At 47.8% G+C, this 17373-nt stretch overlaps 1 protein-coding gene across 1 annotated transcript; it reads left to right on the plus strand.

Moving 5' to 3' along the window:
- Nucleotides 1-458: 458 nt before the first annotated feature.
- Nucleotides 459-16434, plus strand: calm1b (calmodulin 1b). The gene is made up of 6 exons (XM_030345280.1): nucleotides 459-607; nucleotides 5933-5963; nucleotides 7092-7235; nucleotides 12981-13087; nucleotides 13568-13703; nucleotides 15148-16434. The coding sequence occupies exons 1-6, from the start codon at nucleotides 605-607 to the stop codon at nucleotides 15174-15176; spliced, it is 450 nt and encodes a 149-aa protein (XP_030201140.1). The 5' UTR covers nucleotides 459-604; the 3' UTR covers nucleotides 15177-16434.
- Nucleotides 16435-17373: the final 939 nt, after the last annotated feature.

Consider the following 17373-nt stretch of genomic DNA (forward strand, 5'->3'; position numbering starts at 1 on the left):
TTTAGTTCCTTTATGGTGCTTGTCAATAAATAGCTATCACCAGAGAGTAAATCATTATGCAGTTATTAAATAAATTATAGAGTAGAGATATGTTGAAACACATTAAATATTACAGTCATGTTACAGTAATAGCACCAGCCAACCAAAAGCTCTAGCAAAATATTCCTATGTATTAGGCCTAAGTTAAAGTTATATTAAATTATATTTACATAATCCTTTAATAGGCCTATTCACTCCTGGTTGGAGGTTATACTTTGGCTTATTCATTTCAAACTAAAAATAGACTAGTAATCCACCAACGCCAATGATAGCATACAATGTATAATGGCGCATACAATCTGCAGCAACAAGGGCTCTAACTCATATTTTTGCATGGGGGGCAAAAGTGCAATTAAAGTGGGCATTCCTGAGTACCTGGCATGTGTTTTATAAGGAAGTGAGTGATGAGTGCCAGCGTGGCGGAGGGATACATAAGGCCATCCCCCGTCCTGTCCGCGGCTGATATACACACACTCCTCCTCTCCCCGAGTTGGAACTCCATCTAAGGACCGAGCACACACTCCTCGTCTGCTACCATACACCACCAAGCTCACCACCAACAGACATGGTATGTATTCTCAATTCATTATCTCTTAAGTATGACACTCCTTGTACAACAAGGAAATGGGGGAAAGGCCTCGGGTGGCTTTGCTTGTTTCTAGAAACATTCCCGCTTCGAGACATAAATATTCGGTGGAGGCGAAAGAAACGCCCGCAAATAGCGTAACGTTAATGTTATATTACATTTTTTATTCGTGCATGGGACAGAAAATCTCCAAAACAGCGATACTGTAAAATGTCTGAATTGAATAAGTTTATGAGACGGTATTACCACAAATGTTGGAGCGGTATTCGTCTATAACTGCGCAATTGTTGCTGCTCTATGGCTATATCGGGTCATGTTGCTGGCTCATGGCTGCATGCGGGCGATCGAATTAATTCTCCTGCTAAGTTTAATAGGATTTCAACTGGTTGGAAATCGTGGTATATCACGGTGTCATACCTCGGCCACTAATGCATTAGTAGACGACATTTTAATATTCGCCTGGGCAGCCGTGCTAAGAATCTTGCCCATCTGTCGGACAAGCCCCGTGCAGACATTTTTTATCCCCTCCGTGTAATAAACATAGTTTATTACACGTAGTTTATACCATTCTGATTTGATTATGTCGTGTGTGCATATTCTGAGATAAGCAGCGCCAATGATTAACTTGTTGGAAATGCGCAGCTATAAGGAGGAATCCCTCTGTGTGTTTGCTGCACCATCTTGCCGTCTGTTCAGCCGAGACGTACCATGACAATATTTGCACAGTCGTTCGTCTTCCGCATCGAAAATCGCCCATATTTTAATTACACATTTTTATGTGAGACTACATTAGCTGGCCTGTACGGCTCTCTTTTCCAAAACGGTATCCGACGACGTCGATGCCCCACCTTTTACGGCAAGGCGTTTAGGGGAGTTATCTCATGTAGTGCTGTTTGATTTGGTTGGCCCTTGCAAATTTTTGATGAAATGCAAATTGTTATACGATTCCGAGTTACCCAAGAAAGCTATCTGGTGGTGCTCTACGACATCACATCTACAGCAGTAAGGGTTCTCCGGACTGGTCCAACGCCTTGGCAAATATTTGAATCCAAATATGTTGTAAAATGCACGTGTACTCGTATATTAGTTGTTACCGTGTAAAACCTGCATATAAGAAAATGTATTCATTAACGATTGCCCAAAATTAAATTTGGCTTTTGGGGAAAAAGATGCATGTTCATTGCCACACCTGAGTCATAAGAACAGATGTTTCACACACACACACACACACACACACACACACACACACACACACACACACACACACACACACACACACACACACACACACACACACACACACACACACACACGTACACGTTTGGGCTTCTTCTATATCTGAAGAGAGGGAAGACTAAGATTTTCCACTGGCTACGTCATGTTCGGAGAAGAGTAGCCAGTGGAAATTATCAGGAAAAAAAACAGATGGCTTTACCATAAACTATTGATTATCACCCCCTGATGGATCAGTAACGCCCCGGGGGAGTCAAGACGCCGTAGTCAACCCCCCCCACCCCACCCCCACCCCTCAACTACGATCAAATATCCCATAAATGGCGATGGAGGAGCGATGGCGTTTCGTGTTGCAACGTGCCGCTGGTAATTGGAGTGTAAAGTGGGATTGTTACAAGGAGGGGGCTCGGCCGGCTATCAGCGTCTCTGAGAAGTTAAATCCACAGGCGCAAAGCCCCTTGTCCGCATCAATGCGCCCAGTGGACTGGAAAGAAACAGCCTTCCCCTTCCGTCGATGTGGAAGAATCGAGTAGAGTAGTGGGGCCACTAGGACGCCCTCTCCTATTCCCGCTACGCCCCTGTTTACTGATGCATGTTTAGTAACTCGGAGGACATCCGATCCACAGCAGTCAATAATATATACGCTTGCCGGCCGACACACTCCGGCCGTGTTCCCGGTGTCTAGGAGCGAGCTCCCCCCGCAGTGCGGAGGTGGTGGTGAGGGGGGGTTGGGGGAGGAGTGGGGGGAGGCACCCATAGCTCCAACCCCACCAGGCCAAAAGGCCGGCTGACCTAGCCCCTGCTGCTACTGAACCACCATGGCATGGGCGTGTTGGGATGTTTTTTTTAACACCCCTTCACCACACTCCACCTCCTCCCCTCCGGTCACAAGCTGTCCCAACGGCCCCTTCTTTTGTCTTCTGTCCAGGCTCAGAGGGAAGAGGCGTGCAGCAGCACTCAGGAGCTCAATGCCCCCATTGAAATAGGGTGTTTGTGCCATTGTCACATTGATTGTGTGTGTGTGTGTGTGTGTGTGTGTGTGTGTGTGTGTGTGTGTGTGTGTGTGTGTGTGTGTGTGTGTGTGTGTGTGTGTGGGGGTGTGTGTGTGTGTGTGTGTGTGTGTGTGTGCAGTCACGCCCTTCTGCCACGTTAGCAGCTGTTTTTGCATCTCTCACTTGGTTGAAAAATATATCTCTTAATCTAAGTAACCATTTCAATAACAGTTTTTTATATCTCCTACTGAACTTTACCGGCGAACATGCATACAAAGTAAACACACCGTAGTTATTTGATAATTAAATGAGTCATTAGCATAAAAATTATTATAATGTTAATAATAATAATGTATAATAATACAGTGGTCGCATCACTGTCCTGGTCAGCTCGTTTGGCAGCCTCTTTTTTTGGGGAAGTGGGGGGGTTCTTTGCAGGAGTAGGTAACCCTGGCAACACTGGGAGTGGTTGACCAACTCGCACCAGCTATGCCAGGATACCTCCCCTTATCCCCACCAGTACACCTCTACAACCTGTTGTCAAGGCTGAACACAGGTTGGCAACCGGCGGCCTACTCCATGACTCCACATGCACCATGAATCAGAGGGACTTTCCTCTTCCCTGCCTGGCGCCAAAGGAAACAAAAGACGGAGAGGCAGATGGAGGAAGGAAAGCGAGAGAGAGAAAGAGGAAGGGAAGGAGGAGGCCAAAGTAGGAATCCATGGTTGAGGGTTCTTGGTAGAAGGGGTGGGGGTTGAGTTGTGGGAAGAGCTAATAGTAAGGGATGGGCCGGTGGTGGACTGTTTGGTGCAGCAACATCAGAGAACCCGCCATCCCTGGGCTAGAACAGTTATAGAGGAAAAAAGAGATGTCCATTTAGATAGACGAAAGCACAGATGGAACCAAGCAAGAGTAAAGTTGTTACATAACAAAATACAGGAAAATGTGGCAGGAAAAGGGCCTAAAAGTACAATTGAGTAATAAGACGATTAAGGCCAAGGTGTTTCCGGTGGCCAGACCCACACATGTCTGATGGGAAACCGAGCTGTAAGCAACAGGTTATTGAATCCTGTGAGCTAATCGTATAAGGGCTCCTGCAGGTCTATCCGTGCACCCTGCCTGGGTCCATTGATCCTCTCTGTGACTACGGCCAAGCTAGAAACTCTCCCTTTTTTCTCTTCCTTTGAAAGCCCAGGGTTGAAGGCCTTCTCCAACAGTGTCCCATGGAGATGGAAGTGGATGATGTCTCGCTAACCCAATCCGGTCCCTCAGGCAACCGATTAAATTTGACTGACGAGAGCTGCTCCAAGAGACACCGGGCCTGAGCCCTCGCAGGACAGAAAGCAGCACTCATCGTCACCGCCTGAGGAAGACTCATGTATTCAATTGACTTGTGATTTAAATAAGCCATTGTTCACTTCACATATGGCCTGGCTGTATCAGAAGAGAGATTGTGCAGGGGTGGAGGGGAAACAAGCAAACACAGTACGACAGGAGGAAGGCAGACTTGCTTTGGGGCAGAGCTGGCCGCATCGACTAACAGGAAATATGTGGCAAGTACCGGTCTTGAGAGAAAACCCTGTTAATGAGAGCCGAGAGTGTGTCTGGGTGTTTGTGGGTGTGCATGGGGAAGAGCGTGCATACATGCTGAATGTGTTGAAGCATTCAAACACATCTGGCTATAAATACTCTTCTGTGAACTGGAGTTGTGAAATTTATGGACGGCTTCCCAAACTCTTATGACGGCCACGGGCAATAAAGCATAATGACGTAGTATTATAATAATAATAAGCGTCTGTTTTTCACGCGTGGAAGGTGCTATTCGCGCCACCTGGCTGCTATTCACACCTCACTGGGATGGTGAATTGTTTGAAATCAGTGGCTCCTTCGCACGGCTCGATCCATCTGGCCAAAAAAAAAAAGAGAGGAGTCGACGATGAACACTTGCTTCCGAGCCATTTAAAGCCTGTATGAGTCACTGGGGGACATGAGCTGGGTCTTGTTAGCAGGGAGGGGCCCGGCTGAACCAAGCCCAGCCAGGCCAGCAGGCTCCTGTCTGGGCTAGGCCAGCTGGCAGGACACACCCCAGTCGGGCCTGTCCTAAAACAACCCCTGTCCTAATGATTTACCCCAGCAGCTTGTTTTTATCCCTCGTTTATTGTCCCAAATAAGGCGATTAAACTCAACCATGAGTGTGTGAATTTCCTTAACTGCCAGCCCCTCCCTACGCCTACACCCTCCCGAGTTACACAGGTTTAGCGGGCATATGCTGGAACTGGATTTTTCTTAGTTTTAGCAGTCGGTTACGTCATTTATTAATCACTCAGAAGTGCTCAGAAGAATCGTTCCAGTCATTAGTCAAGTAGGAAGGATCCTTTTTTCCATCATCATTAACCAATCTAACCACCCACCATGTTGTGGTTCAGTCACAAAGGGGAATTAGTGTAGAAAATAAGCGTTTCCCGATGTCTAATTCGGTTTTGGAAAAATAAATAAAAACGTGTACACAGGATGGATGATGCTCCCAGGAAACTATTTGAAGGAATAAAGCAATTAACAAAAGCTCCATTGTACACCACAGGATTTGGAAAACTGGTGGTCTAGTGCTTTAAGGGTTCGGTGCGATCCGGTTCTTCAGAAGAGAACGTTAAAGAGACCACATCCAGGACGGCTCCTGGTTCATAAGCAAGCTCAGAGCTATATTTAATTATATTGCGAAATTGAAATTTCACATTCAAGTCTGAGTCTTTTAATGGAGAAGGAATGGAGCATTATGGAACATTCAGTAAAGAAACGTTTTTTTATTTGTTGGTATAAATCAGGTATTTTTATCCATAGGGGCCTACATAAGAAGCCTCTCAGCTCGTGCGCCCCTATACATTTATATGTATGTTGGTCACACTGGGAGTAGTGTTGAGGTCTTTGGTGGGTGGGACGGGGGATTTCAGTACAACGTCATCGGGAAATACTTTGGTATTTGAAATGCTTGCCTGTTGAGTAACTTGTTTGTGTTTTATTTCCCTCCCTCTTCCCCCCCTCCCCCCCTCTTTAATTTTGCCCCTCTTTTTTCACCATCTGCAGGCTGACCAACTAACAGAAGAGCAGATCGCAGGTACGAACAGTGTTCTGACTTTTCACCGCAATATCCGGATAAAGCCTTTTCCCCACCCGTACACTCAATCCCTCACGTCCTTCGTACACTCAGTCCCTCACGTCCTTCCAACATCCATGTTTGTATCAATGCACATAATAGAAAATAATACAATAAAGTTCTACTAGATGCTTAATCCAATCATCAAAACCATTCAAAAATAATAAATTTCCTGGATAATCCATTATTTATGCTTATGAATGTTTAACAAGAGAGGTATGACGTCGCGTTGTCCAATATAATTAAATTTGGTTCCCTCCCTGGAGCTGTTATTTTTACAGTTTCAGTTCACTCCGTTGGCGCTGATAAAGTATTGAGTAAAATCAAAGTTAACTGAGGAAGTTTCTCCCGAGTAGTTTATTGTCTCCCTTAACCTTAAGAAGAGACCCAGCCGAAGGGGGGACATACAGTGCAGTCATGTAACGCCCCATGATGAATTGAATCAGGAGCCAAACCTGTGAGACCAAATAGTTTTCCAGAAAATGACTAAGATGTACAATTATGAGCGGAAGCGCCTTCAACACACTATTTTTAAACACCATACAAGATTTTGGCTTTGTGTGCAAACTGGAGGCTGCTCTGCTGCCTCTTCTTCAGCAAAACTCCTCTGTGGCTAATTATCTCTCACGGAGGCTAAGAGGCTAATTCACGCAATCTCCTCCACCATAGACGTTTTACCGCCGCTAGCTTTAAGCAGCGCCTTCTTTAAAAAAGGAAATCCTGCCAGTACCGCAAAAGAATCAAAGCACATCTTCCACTTCTGGTTTAAATCCATTGGCCTTTTTTTCCCTTCAATCTTGTAATCTGGGATTTCTTCAAGAAGGTAGAAGCATTTCCCCTCCACGATGTTAAATCATAGACTTTAGTCTTAGTCACGCCGGCTCTGAAAGGCAGCGGCTATAAACCTACGCAAGTAGGCCATTCACGGAGCGACATCCACTCTCGACACCACATCCATAAATCAACGATAGCACCCTTCTAACCGCAACAATACATCCATGCCTATATCGGGTTACATTGCAGTCCAAACCTCATACGGTATGATAGTTTTGACTCTTTCCCCCCCCCCCCCCCCCCACACTCCTGCAGAGTTCAAGGAGGCGTTCTCCTTATTCGACAAGGACGGCGACGGCACCATCACCACCAAAGAGCTCGGTACCGTGATGAGGTCTTTGGGCCAGAACCCCACAGAGGCGGAGCTCCAGGACATGATCAACGAAGTGGACGCCGATGGTCAGTATTTACACCAGCACCACCCCTCCCTCTTCTACCCCCTCTCAAACCACCCAGTTACTCCGAATTATCGCCCAAGATAGGTCTTTTCAGTCCCCAAATACCCATGCATCATGGATATTTTCTTACCAGAGTAGGTGGTCACTGTTCTGTAAAGGTTTGTAGATAGTGCTGTACCTTCATAGTCCATTAAATCAATTGATATATTTGTAGAATAGCTGGAGACATCGATAGGACTTTGACGAGAGCTTCTCAAATTACTTGACAAGAATAGTGACCTTATCCAAATATCACTCTCAAAGTGATCTTCATGACGCAAACTCATAATGATTCGCAAGTAACACAGAACAGCAGTCACTGATCCCATCTCGAGAAAAAAACACTAAACACACCTCTGGTGTTAGCGGCGCGGCGTGGCGCTCCACACCAACTGTCAGAGGCCAACTGTCGGAGCCAACTGTCCAGATCCTGTTTCCTCGCGATGACAGGCCCCACCGCGTCAGCACTCTGTCCATGCTTTGTCTCTACCCATCACGCCTCGCCGTGCCAGGGCTAGTGTGTGTGTGTGTATCTGTGAATGCGTACGACCGCTTGCGTTGGCCAGCGGTGGACAGCGTGTCAATGGCTGTCAAAAGAGTTGGCTGCAGCCCCGCGAGGTCTATCAAGGGCCATTATTCAGACGCGCTGACAACAAACTCCACCATTAACTGCCATCCCCGCGCGGCCCCTCTCTGACCTTCCATTTGTATGTTTCGTGAAAGCCAGAATGACGGAGAGTGACAGTGATGGAAAGGTATAGATAGAGGAAATGACTAGAGAGTTGGCCAGAGGACTTGGCTGGCTGCACCCAGCAGCCCAACGTGCTTCGGGTTTGGTTGAGTTGTTTTGTTGGCTTGGGTGGAGGGGGCGGGGGTGCTCCACCACAATGCTACTGTCATCCTACAGGATGTCCTAAATAGGGCGGCATGGATCAGCTGATATCGAGCCTACCGCAATCGATTATCACAATTATGACAAACAATGGGCTCCGCCTGCCCCGATTTCACCCGTAACCTGCCCTCGCCGCTCTAGACCCCAAACACACGCCAAATAAGTTCAAGGACCTCCAATCAAATCCGCACACGCACACACATGCACACATTACTGCTAATACATCCTCGCTCTGCCTCTGCCTCCCTGGCTGATGCTATCTAGGTCAGACGGCAATGAAGCCAGTGATGGAAAATCAAAGTGGTTACATAAGGTCTCTCTCTGCCCTCTTCACGTTCACCAGTTCACTCATTGGTAGTTTCAGCGTGCTGGTCTGACCAATCGAAAACCGGCTTCATTAACCAAACAAGGAGCCTTGTGGAACAGAGTGAACGAGACCTGTGGGGGGCAGGGCTAAGACAGGCCGACAGAAACAAAGGGGTTGTGATAGCTGGTAAAACTTTGATCGTAGGGAAAATTGCATCCACATAAAGGACTCGAACAGAACAGAGAAATGTCCAGTCTTCCTATTGAATTGAGGGAATCTCTCAAAATCTCTTTGAATCTGTGATTTTGTAGATTTGAATTCGTAGTAGTACAGTCAAAGGAATGGGACAGAGAAAAATACATCTCAAATATAATTGGGGGCCCCCCAGCGGCCGATTCTATGTCACAGTATAGTGTAAAAAAATATTAATTAACAAACACATCCTATCTGTTATATTAGAATAATACATGTTACCGTGATAACTGTGGAGTCACAGGATCAATGTCGTTTGTCAGAAAGGTACAGCCAGGGCTGGCATCGGCCCATGGCTGTTATACAATCCTACTATTCGCACTCAAGAAATGCAGAAGTTGCATTTCCTGCAGCGGGGACGACCACACACTGCGTAGTGTGGCTGGCTTCTCTAGTGTTCCTCTAATGTACAACATCTCTCTCTGGTGTCCTAGTAGCCGCTCATCTCAGCTATCTCTCTCTCTCTCTCTCTCTCTCCCTCTGGTCTGCTATTAGCAGCACACCTCCCTCTCTCTCTCCCTCTCCCTATTCTCCCACTAGCAGCACACCTCCCTCCCTCTCTCCCTCTCCCTATTCTCCCACTAGCAGCACACCTCCCTCTCTCTCTCCCTCTCCCTATTCTCCCACTAGCAGCACACCTCCCTCTCTCTCTCCCTCTCCCTATTCTCCCACTAGCAGCACACCTCCCTCCCTCTCTCCCTCTCCCTATTCTCCCACTAGCAGCACACCTCCCTCCCTCTCTCCCTCTCCCTATTCTCCCACTAGCAGCACACCTCCCTCTCTCTCTCCCTCTCCCTATTCTCCCACTAGCAGCACACCTCTCTCTCTCTCTCCCTCTCCCTATTCTCCCACTAGCAGCACATCTCTCTCTATCTCTCTCTGCCTCTCTCTCTCCGGTCTCCCATTAGCAGCACACCCCTCTCTATCTCCCTCTCTATCTCTGTAATTAGCAGCAGACCTCTCTCTCTCTCTCTCTCTCTCTCTCCTTCTCCTTCTGGTCTCCCACTCATTGCACATCTCTCGGCGTATCCTTTCCACCGCTCCCACTTGCAGCAAACCTCACTCTACCACCCTCCCTCTCTTTTCTCGCGCGCCCACCCACTCGTTCTCTCGTTTGCAGCCTCTCTTCATCCTCCTCATCGCTCACCACTCTCTTTATCTCCGTCCCCCTTCCTTTCCTCATTTCCTACCTCCATTTTATCCTCCCCTCCCACCTCCTCTTCACTCCACTGAGCTCTCAAGGCTTTCCATGCAACAGACCTACCCCTCTCTCTCTCTCTCCCCCCCTTCTCTTTCTCCTCCCCTCTCTCTGTCCCCCTCTCTCTCCCCCTCTGTCTTTTTCCTTTTTCTCTTTCCCCTCTCTTTGATTCCCTCTCCCCTCTTTTACAGTTTTTCACCTTCCTCCCTACCTCCCCCTGTGGTCTTCCTCTGTTTCACTGCCCCCTCCTCTCCTTCCCTACACTGCTCACCCAAAAGCAGCCAATCAGAGCGGAGTGGCGGATACCCTCCAGGGGGTAGCGACTTCCATGGCTTCCATTATCATTGTTTCCTCCAATGATAACGATGCTCTGATTCCATCCCCCAACACATTTAGACTCTCGTCCATCCCCCTACAAACACACACACACACACACACGACCCCCTCCATCTCCCTTAAATACACACACACACAGACAGCCCCTCTCTGTATGTGTCTTTGGGAGTGGAGCTCCAGCGGCAGCATGTGTGAGCTGGCTGCTGCTGGCTGTCTCCTCTAGTCAGGGGGCAGGTCGGTGGACGGCCAGGCAGGAGCCTGAGACCCCCATCAGCCCCTTCACACTACCACTGGTCTGTTAGTGGGCCCGGACACACCAACCCCCTCACCATTCTCCCCCACGATGCTCATTTACACCCTCTCTCTCTGTCTGATTATCTCCTTTCTTTGTACCTCTAGCTCTCGCTCTCTTTCTCTCCCCCTCTCATTCTCTCGGGCTCTCTCGTGCTCTCAGATGGCTATTCCTCTCTTCTTTCTCTTATATTTAGCGCTCTTTCTTTTCTCTCTCGCTCTTGCTCTTGCTTGAACTCTTGCTCGTTATTTCCCTCATTCTTTTCTCTAGCCTTTTCTCGTTCTATCGCTTTTTTTCTTTCTCTCGCTCCCTCACTCCCTTGCTGCCTCCCTCTCTCCGGATTCTCTCAGGCTGATCCAGGCACAATCTGCCGCGGGTTAATCCCAACCCAGTGTCCCCTAGCCACGCCCCACTGCCCTGCTCCTCTTTTAGCCCCCGACGCAAAAAAAAGATAATCCTGTTGAATGTCACTGACCTCCCCTTCAATCCCACAGCACTAACTCAACACCACCGCCGCACACACGCACACACACACACACACACAAACACACACGCACGCACAAACCCACACAAACGCACACGTGCGCGAGCATACACACAGAATGCCCATCCTCCGTAATGTTTCCATGCAGCGGTAATTAATCCCTTCATCAACGCAATTCCTCCCACTCGCAATATCGCCTAGCCCCGCCCACTCCCGTCCACCCACCACTCCCCCCCTCTCTGGTCCCATGGGCGCTGTCGCTTAGCCACTGAGAACATCAGATCCTTTTCCCTGTCTGGAGCGTCTGACCCCACCCCCCCCCCCCCCCCCCCCCCCTAGTTAATCCGCTCCTTCCAAAACAAGGCAACAGGGATATCGATCGGTGCCCACGCGCCTCCCAGTGCGTCTGCAGCAGCCATAACAGCACCCTACTGGGGTCAACCGATACAAAACCTACACCAGCATCACCACTGACACCCCCTGCCTACACCCACGCGGTGCCTTTTACCTGAAGCCGGCACAACCACCCACCCACTCACCAACACACCCACCCACTCACCAACCCACCCACCCACCCACACATGCAACACAGGGAAAGGGGATAGAGCATCACCACGAGGTGGAGATGGCCTTGATCGATGGATGGGAGGGAGAGAAAGGTGGAGGTAGGGGTGGAGTGAAGACCGTATTGGAGACGGTTGAGGTGGCAGGTGGGCGTTGGAGGGGGATTTTTGGCTGTTCGATGGGAGTGGAATGCGTCTCCCGGGCTTGACAGGAGAAGTTAACATGGGACAAACTAGATTGTAAAGTCCGATGAAGGACGAACATTAATACATAGGAGTATTGGACGGAGTGGGCATTTTCTCGACAGACAAAAAAAGAAAGAGAGTAATCAAGGATGAACTGAAAAAATGCTGAATAATAGTGGTGACATATTTCAGATTCAAAGGGAATCGAATAACGAATATCAATTTCAAAGAATTTAGTCCCATTCTTTATGGATTTTGACAATATCAGCAAACATTACACAGTAACTTCCCCACACTCTTGCAGAACCGCATATATACACCTCATCTTCAACTTTTCGCATGTTCCTTTCACCCTCTGTCTTCATCTTCTTCTTCACTGGCCTCGTCCTCCTCCATGGCATCATTTATAGCACTGGAAGGAGGAGGAGGAGGAGGGGCAGAGATGAGCCTGTGATTCATGAGTCTTAGTAGAAGAGGTTCGAGCTGTATCTCCCATGTATTATGGATGGTTGACCCTGAGTCTTCCATGCTGGCCTGCTGCTCAGTATATATACCATGTATATACCGTCCATAGCCAGGTCCCTGGGCTGCCCTGAAGCCAGAGAGAAGCGAGAGAGACACGCAAACGCCTCTCACGCAACCGCTTCACTAGGGCTGTGTTAGCGGCGCTTATGACATTGGTGCGTTGACGCTCTCAGTCATAGGGCAGTGTTAGCCTTTTAAAGTGCGCTGAAGACATCGCGATGTTAGCTGTGCTAGCTCGCAATTGCTGTATTAGCATTGCCAGCTGTATATTTGTGTATATGTGTCCTGGGAATTGCTGTGTTAGCAGTGTTAACTGCAAAGCCGTAGCACTGCTAAACAGTGCAAGCAATGTTAGCAACGCGTACCCTTGTAAATCAGACAGCTGTTTTAGCTGTCTTGACAGCACCTGTCTTAGCTGCACAGTTGACAACTGTAGGGACCAATACCACTGTGTCACTTTGTTTTGTCACTTTGTTTAAAACTACGAGCCATTTCCCGTACTTAACATATAATCTGTTGCTAAATTTAGTGTAAAAACTAGCACAAGGACAAATGCTCAATTCTCATCAGCTAAATGCTTTGTGACCAGTGCTGTGTTACGTGACGTAATTAACACAGATGAAATTGATGGGTTGTGTGTTATTTTATTTATTTTGTTTCGCCGTTGGCTAGGTAACGGAACCATCGACTTCCCCGAGTTTTTGACCATGATGGCCAGAAAAATGAAGGACACAGACAGTGAGGAGGAGATCCGCGAGGCTTTCCGGGTATTCGACAAGGTAATTACATGGAGGCTTGCCCCAACAAGGTCACTGCCAGCGCATGGAAAACCCCTGGGGACTACGGCTGGCTAACCTGTACTTAGCATTCTTTTGTTCAATCAATTATGGGTCTAGCTCTCAGAAAACGTAAAACAGGTTGAGCCATCAACTGGCGAGATGAAAGATTGTAAAACGAATGCCAGCAGCCGCTCATGAAAAGTAATAATGAATAACTATTGCGGTGGTTATCTCTGGCGGGGTTAACGTTAAACTGATATAGTTATCGTGCGGTGGTTAACGTTAAACCGTGATATTTATCGTGGTCCTCAGCGGTAAAATGTGATATTTATCATGTGGTTGTTAACGTCAACCGTGATATTTATCGTGGGCCTCAACGTTAAACTGTGATATTTGTTGCGTGGCTTTCAACTTTAAACCGTGATATTTATCGTCGGTGGCCATCTTGGAGCTCTAACGTCTGTCGTGTCGTGTTGCCAGGACGGAAACGGCTACATCAGTGCTGCAGAGCTCCGCCACGTCATGACAAACCTGGGAGAGAAGCTGACGGATGAGGAGGTGGACGAGATGATCAGAGAAGCAGACATTGACGGAGACGGACAGGTCAACTATGAAGGTAAGGAACCTGAGCAGGCTTAGCTTAATACAACAAGCCGTTGGGGCTTCCAACCCCAGCCAGGGTTGGGGGTTCCACTCCCACTGGAGACACCCATGCCCTGAATGTATGCATTCACAGTATTATAAGAGGCTGTGGATACTGGTGTCCCCCCAATGGCATTGTAATGGTGTGTATATTTGAATTCAATACCAGCCTGTAGGGATGCACACACAGGCTTTCTCAAACATGGAATGGGATCATTACATTAGTCTCTTTTTCATGGATTTGACCTTTCTAAGTTTGATTTATTTCAAGGTGGACAATTTCAAATGTGCTCTGTGTGTTTAGCTGGATCTGATAAGCTACGGCGATATTGGAAGGAAACCAAAGGCTTTGACAGATAGTTAATCATTCAGCAGTCGCTTTTTAATCCAAAGAGACATACAAGGACAGCATGCATCCATATGTGGGGTATATGAGCTCCCCGGAGGGAATTGAACCCTGGCCTCTGTGCGGCTAGCGCCGTAGATGGAGGCTCCACCGCTATGATAACATGTGGAAGCATATCATCTGTCTGAAATGTCACCCACATACCCTTCACCCCCATTTATATCCCCTTCCCTTTAGTCAAATGAATGGGCCAGCAGAACGTATAGACACGCAATAAACGCGTGCAGGAAACGCAAAAACACACACACACACACACACACACACCTTGTGCTCAGGGGCTTAACTGAAAAGGTTCCTATTTCAGCACTCTTGTATCATCTTTTGTCTTATCAACGGAAATATATAATTAAAGCGGTGTGCGTGCGGGGGTATTGTTCAGTGTTTTTGACGGGTGTGTGTGGGCACGCGCGCGTGTGGCCCATCGTCTTTTGCTGTAACCACAACACAGCCGCTTTTTAATCAAAGGGGGATTTAATGGAATGAACATCGAGGCAGTTTGGAAAAGGGACACTAATTAGGACCTGTCTGAGTTGATTAAAAACATTATGACAAAGCCTTCCGACAGGTCTAGTAATGTGGATGCTCTTCCCAAAGGTTGAGCGCTAACCCTGTTGTTCTTCTGTTCCTCCTTTCTCTCTCTCTCTGTTATCTTTTTCTCTATCCGTTATCTGTATCTCTCTCTCTCTGTATCTGCATGTCTCTCTCTCTCTCTCTCTCTCTCTCTCTCTCTCTCTCTCTCTCTCTCTCTCTCTCTCTCTCTCTCTCTCTCTCTCTCTCTCTCTCTCTCTCTCTCTCTCTCTCTCTCTCTCTCTCCCTCCCTCCCTCCCTCCCTCCCTCCCTCCCTCCCTCCCTCCCTCCCTCTCTCTCTCTCTCTCTCTCTCTCTCTCTCTCTCTCTCTCTCTCTCTCTCTCTCTCTCTCTCTCTCTCTCTCTCCCTCCCTCCCTCCCTCCCTCCCTCCCTCCCTCCCTCCCTCTCTCTCTCTCTCTCTCTCTCTCTCTCTCTCTCTCTGCAGAGTTTGTACAGATGATGACCGCAAAGTGAAGCTCGCCCGCCCCGCCCTCCCCCCTCTTAGAAGAAAAAAAAAATTCAAAAATGTTTTACTTACCTCTTGGGAAAAAAAAATATGTTCATTTATTCATACTGTTTCTGTATAGAAAATAATTGAATGTTGAAATAAAATATTCTTCTGTCCACACAGGAAAAAATATATATAAAAAAAAAGACACAAAAAATGATCTGCATGAAAACGATGGTTAGTGGTCCTGTTCCCGCCCATCCCTCTCTTCGTCCCTCCTCCTCCCTTCTGAGATCCGTTTAGCATCAGTACTTAAGACAACGCAACACCAGTAACAGCCAACCCCTCCCAACTCCCAAGCTGCAGCAGCTGGCTAACTCCCGAGCAGTTCCCCCGGCCCCTGGTCCATGACCCAGCGGGCAGGCCATCTCCTCTTCATCAGTTTTCTGTTCTTCATGCATGCAGCTTGAGACCGGAACGCTAAAGCCTTTCCCTCCCCACCCCCCTCCTTCTCTTCCTCCTCCTCTTCCTCCGCCCTTACCCCCGGTTGAACAGAGCCGTGCTGATTTCACTATAAGCTGTCCTATTGTTGGTTTGGTACAGTTCTGTTTGTTTTTTCATTTTATACTTGGAGAGGAACTCTGTACTGTTAAATTGAGCGAATATACCAGGTTCTTATTCAAGTTGAAAACATTACAATGGGACTTAATTGTATGCTAGATAAAAAGAGAAAAAAAAAGAAAAAAACAACCCTTTTTTTTTCTTCAAATGTTTGGCATGTTTATTTGTTTTGGTTTCTGTTATTTGGACGGCCATCGATCTAGCTGTGTCTCCTGCCCTCATTTAAAACGAAAAATACTACAGAATACGGTCGGGCACTATTAAGTCTTACAGGTGAAAACTTTGTTTTTGTTTTTGTTTTGGATTATTTTTGTTTTGCCGAGACGGAGCATCTGTCCTCTGCCCTGGCGTGAGCGAATCACTGGCCTTTTACGTTTTATTTCGTTTTCTTTTTTTTCTCTTCCTCTCTCTTGATTCTCGACTCAGACCGGAGTGCGGCGGCGTGCGCGTGCGTGTCAGTCTGTCACTCGGCGGGGGGGTCCGGCGTGGTGGGCTGCGCGCCCCTCGGCGCGTTGGGCCTTGAGCGACGCTGCCGCCGACCGTGCCCCGCCCTCCCGCCCTGGGCTCCTCTGGGTTCAGTTTACATTCATTCCAAGTTGTACATGCTAGTCTTTATTTTATTTTAATTTTTTTTTTTCAAATAAAAAAAGATCATGAACTTTACGCCGTCTCCTCATCCGTGTGGTTATTGATCGACGGGTTATCGGGAGAATAAACCAATTTGTAGCCCATGGTTGTGTACAGTGTGATTCACTGTACTGTGTCTGGCTGGTTTTTACAGCGCTCGTGGAGCTAGCTTGAAGGTTTATACTCTAGTCCTGTTACATAAATAAGCCAACAGAGGGGGGGGGGGTGGGGTTGTAGGCCTAACCAACACGGTGCCTTGCTCGTCCACCGTGGATGTTACACATGCACTATCTATGACGCCTCTCTCACTCCCTCAAGACCTGTTCGGTTGCCAGGCAACAGGAGCCTGCCGTAACCGGGGTGTTTGGGGAGGAGGAGGAGGAGGAGGATGGGGGGGGGAGAGGGGAGAAGAACGGAAAGGCAAGTGGGAGTCTGAATAAACCCTCCTGCTGCCACCGACTCCGTGCCGGCTTGTCCTAGTAAGGCAAACCAGGCCACTACAGGCGCTCGCTTTGTAGAGAGAGAGACAACTGCTCAATGCTCCTGCCGAAGAAGAAAGAGAGAGGGTAGGGACCCAGCCAGGCATCTCGGCACAATACTACCTTGAATCCAATAAAAGCCATGTTGACGGCCGCATTGTTTGACCATATATGGTCAGCGGTTTGACCGCATTTTGGACACGAGCCAAAATAAACATGTTTCCCGAATTCCGCACATTAGTCGGTCTGAACCCTAAGAGTTAACCTTTAGGACAACACAAACTGATTAGTGGCCATTTTTATACTTTAATCCCCACTGGAGGAAATTAAAGAAACAGTTCTCATGTTCTTATAGACGTGTAGGAGGAGAATTTGGTTTCCATCGATCACTCTTTCTATCTTGATGAGAAATGAGTTTGCATTCAAATAAACTTGTTGTGGAAATGCAACATCTCATTGAGAAACGACCATCAGCGGCGGGAGGGTGTCTCCTACG

This window comes from Gadus morhua, chromosome 21, assembly GCF_902167405.1.
Source record: "Gadus morhua chromosome 21, gadMor3.0, whole genome shotgun sequence".
Classification (NCBI taxonomy): Eukaryota; Metazoa; Chordata; class Actinopteri; order Gadiformes; family Gadidae; genus Gadus; species Gadus morhua.

Coding starts and splice junctions, on each gene's coding strand:
- calm1b (XM_030345280.1), top strand. Junction 7,236..12,980: donor CAACGAAGTGGACGCCGATG/GTCAGTATTTAC, acceptor GCCGTTGGCTAG/GTAACGGAACCATCGACTTC. Junction 13,704..15,147: donor CGGACAGGTCAACTATGAAG/GTAAGGAACCTG, acceptor CTCTCTCTGCAG/AGTTTGTACAGATGATGACC.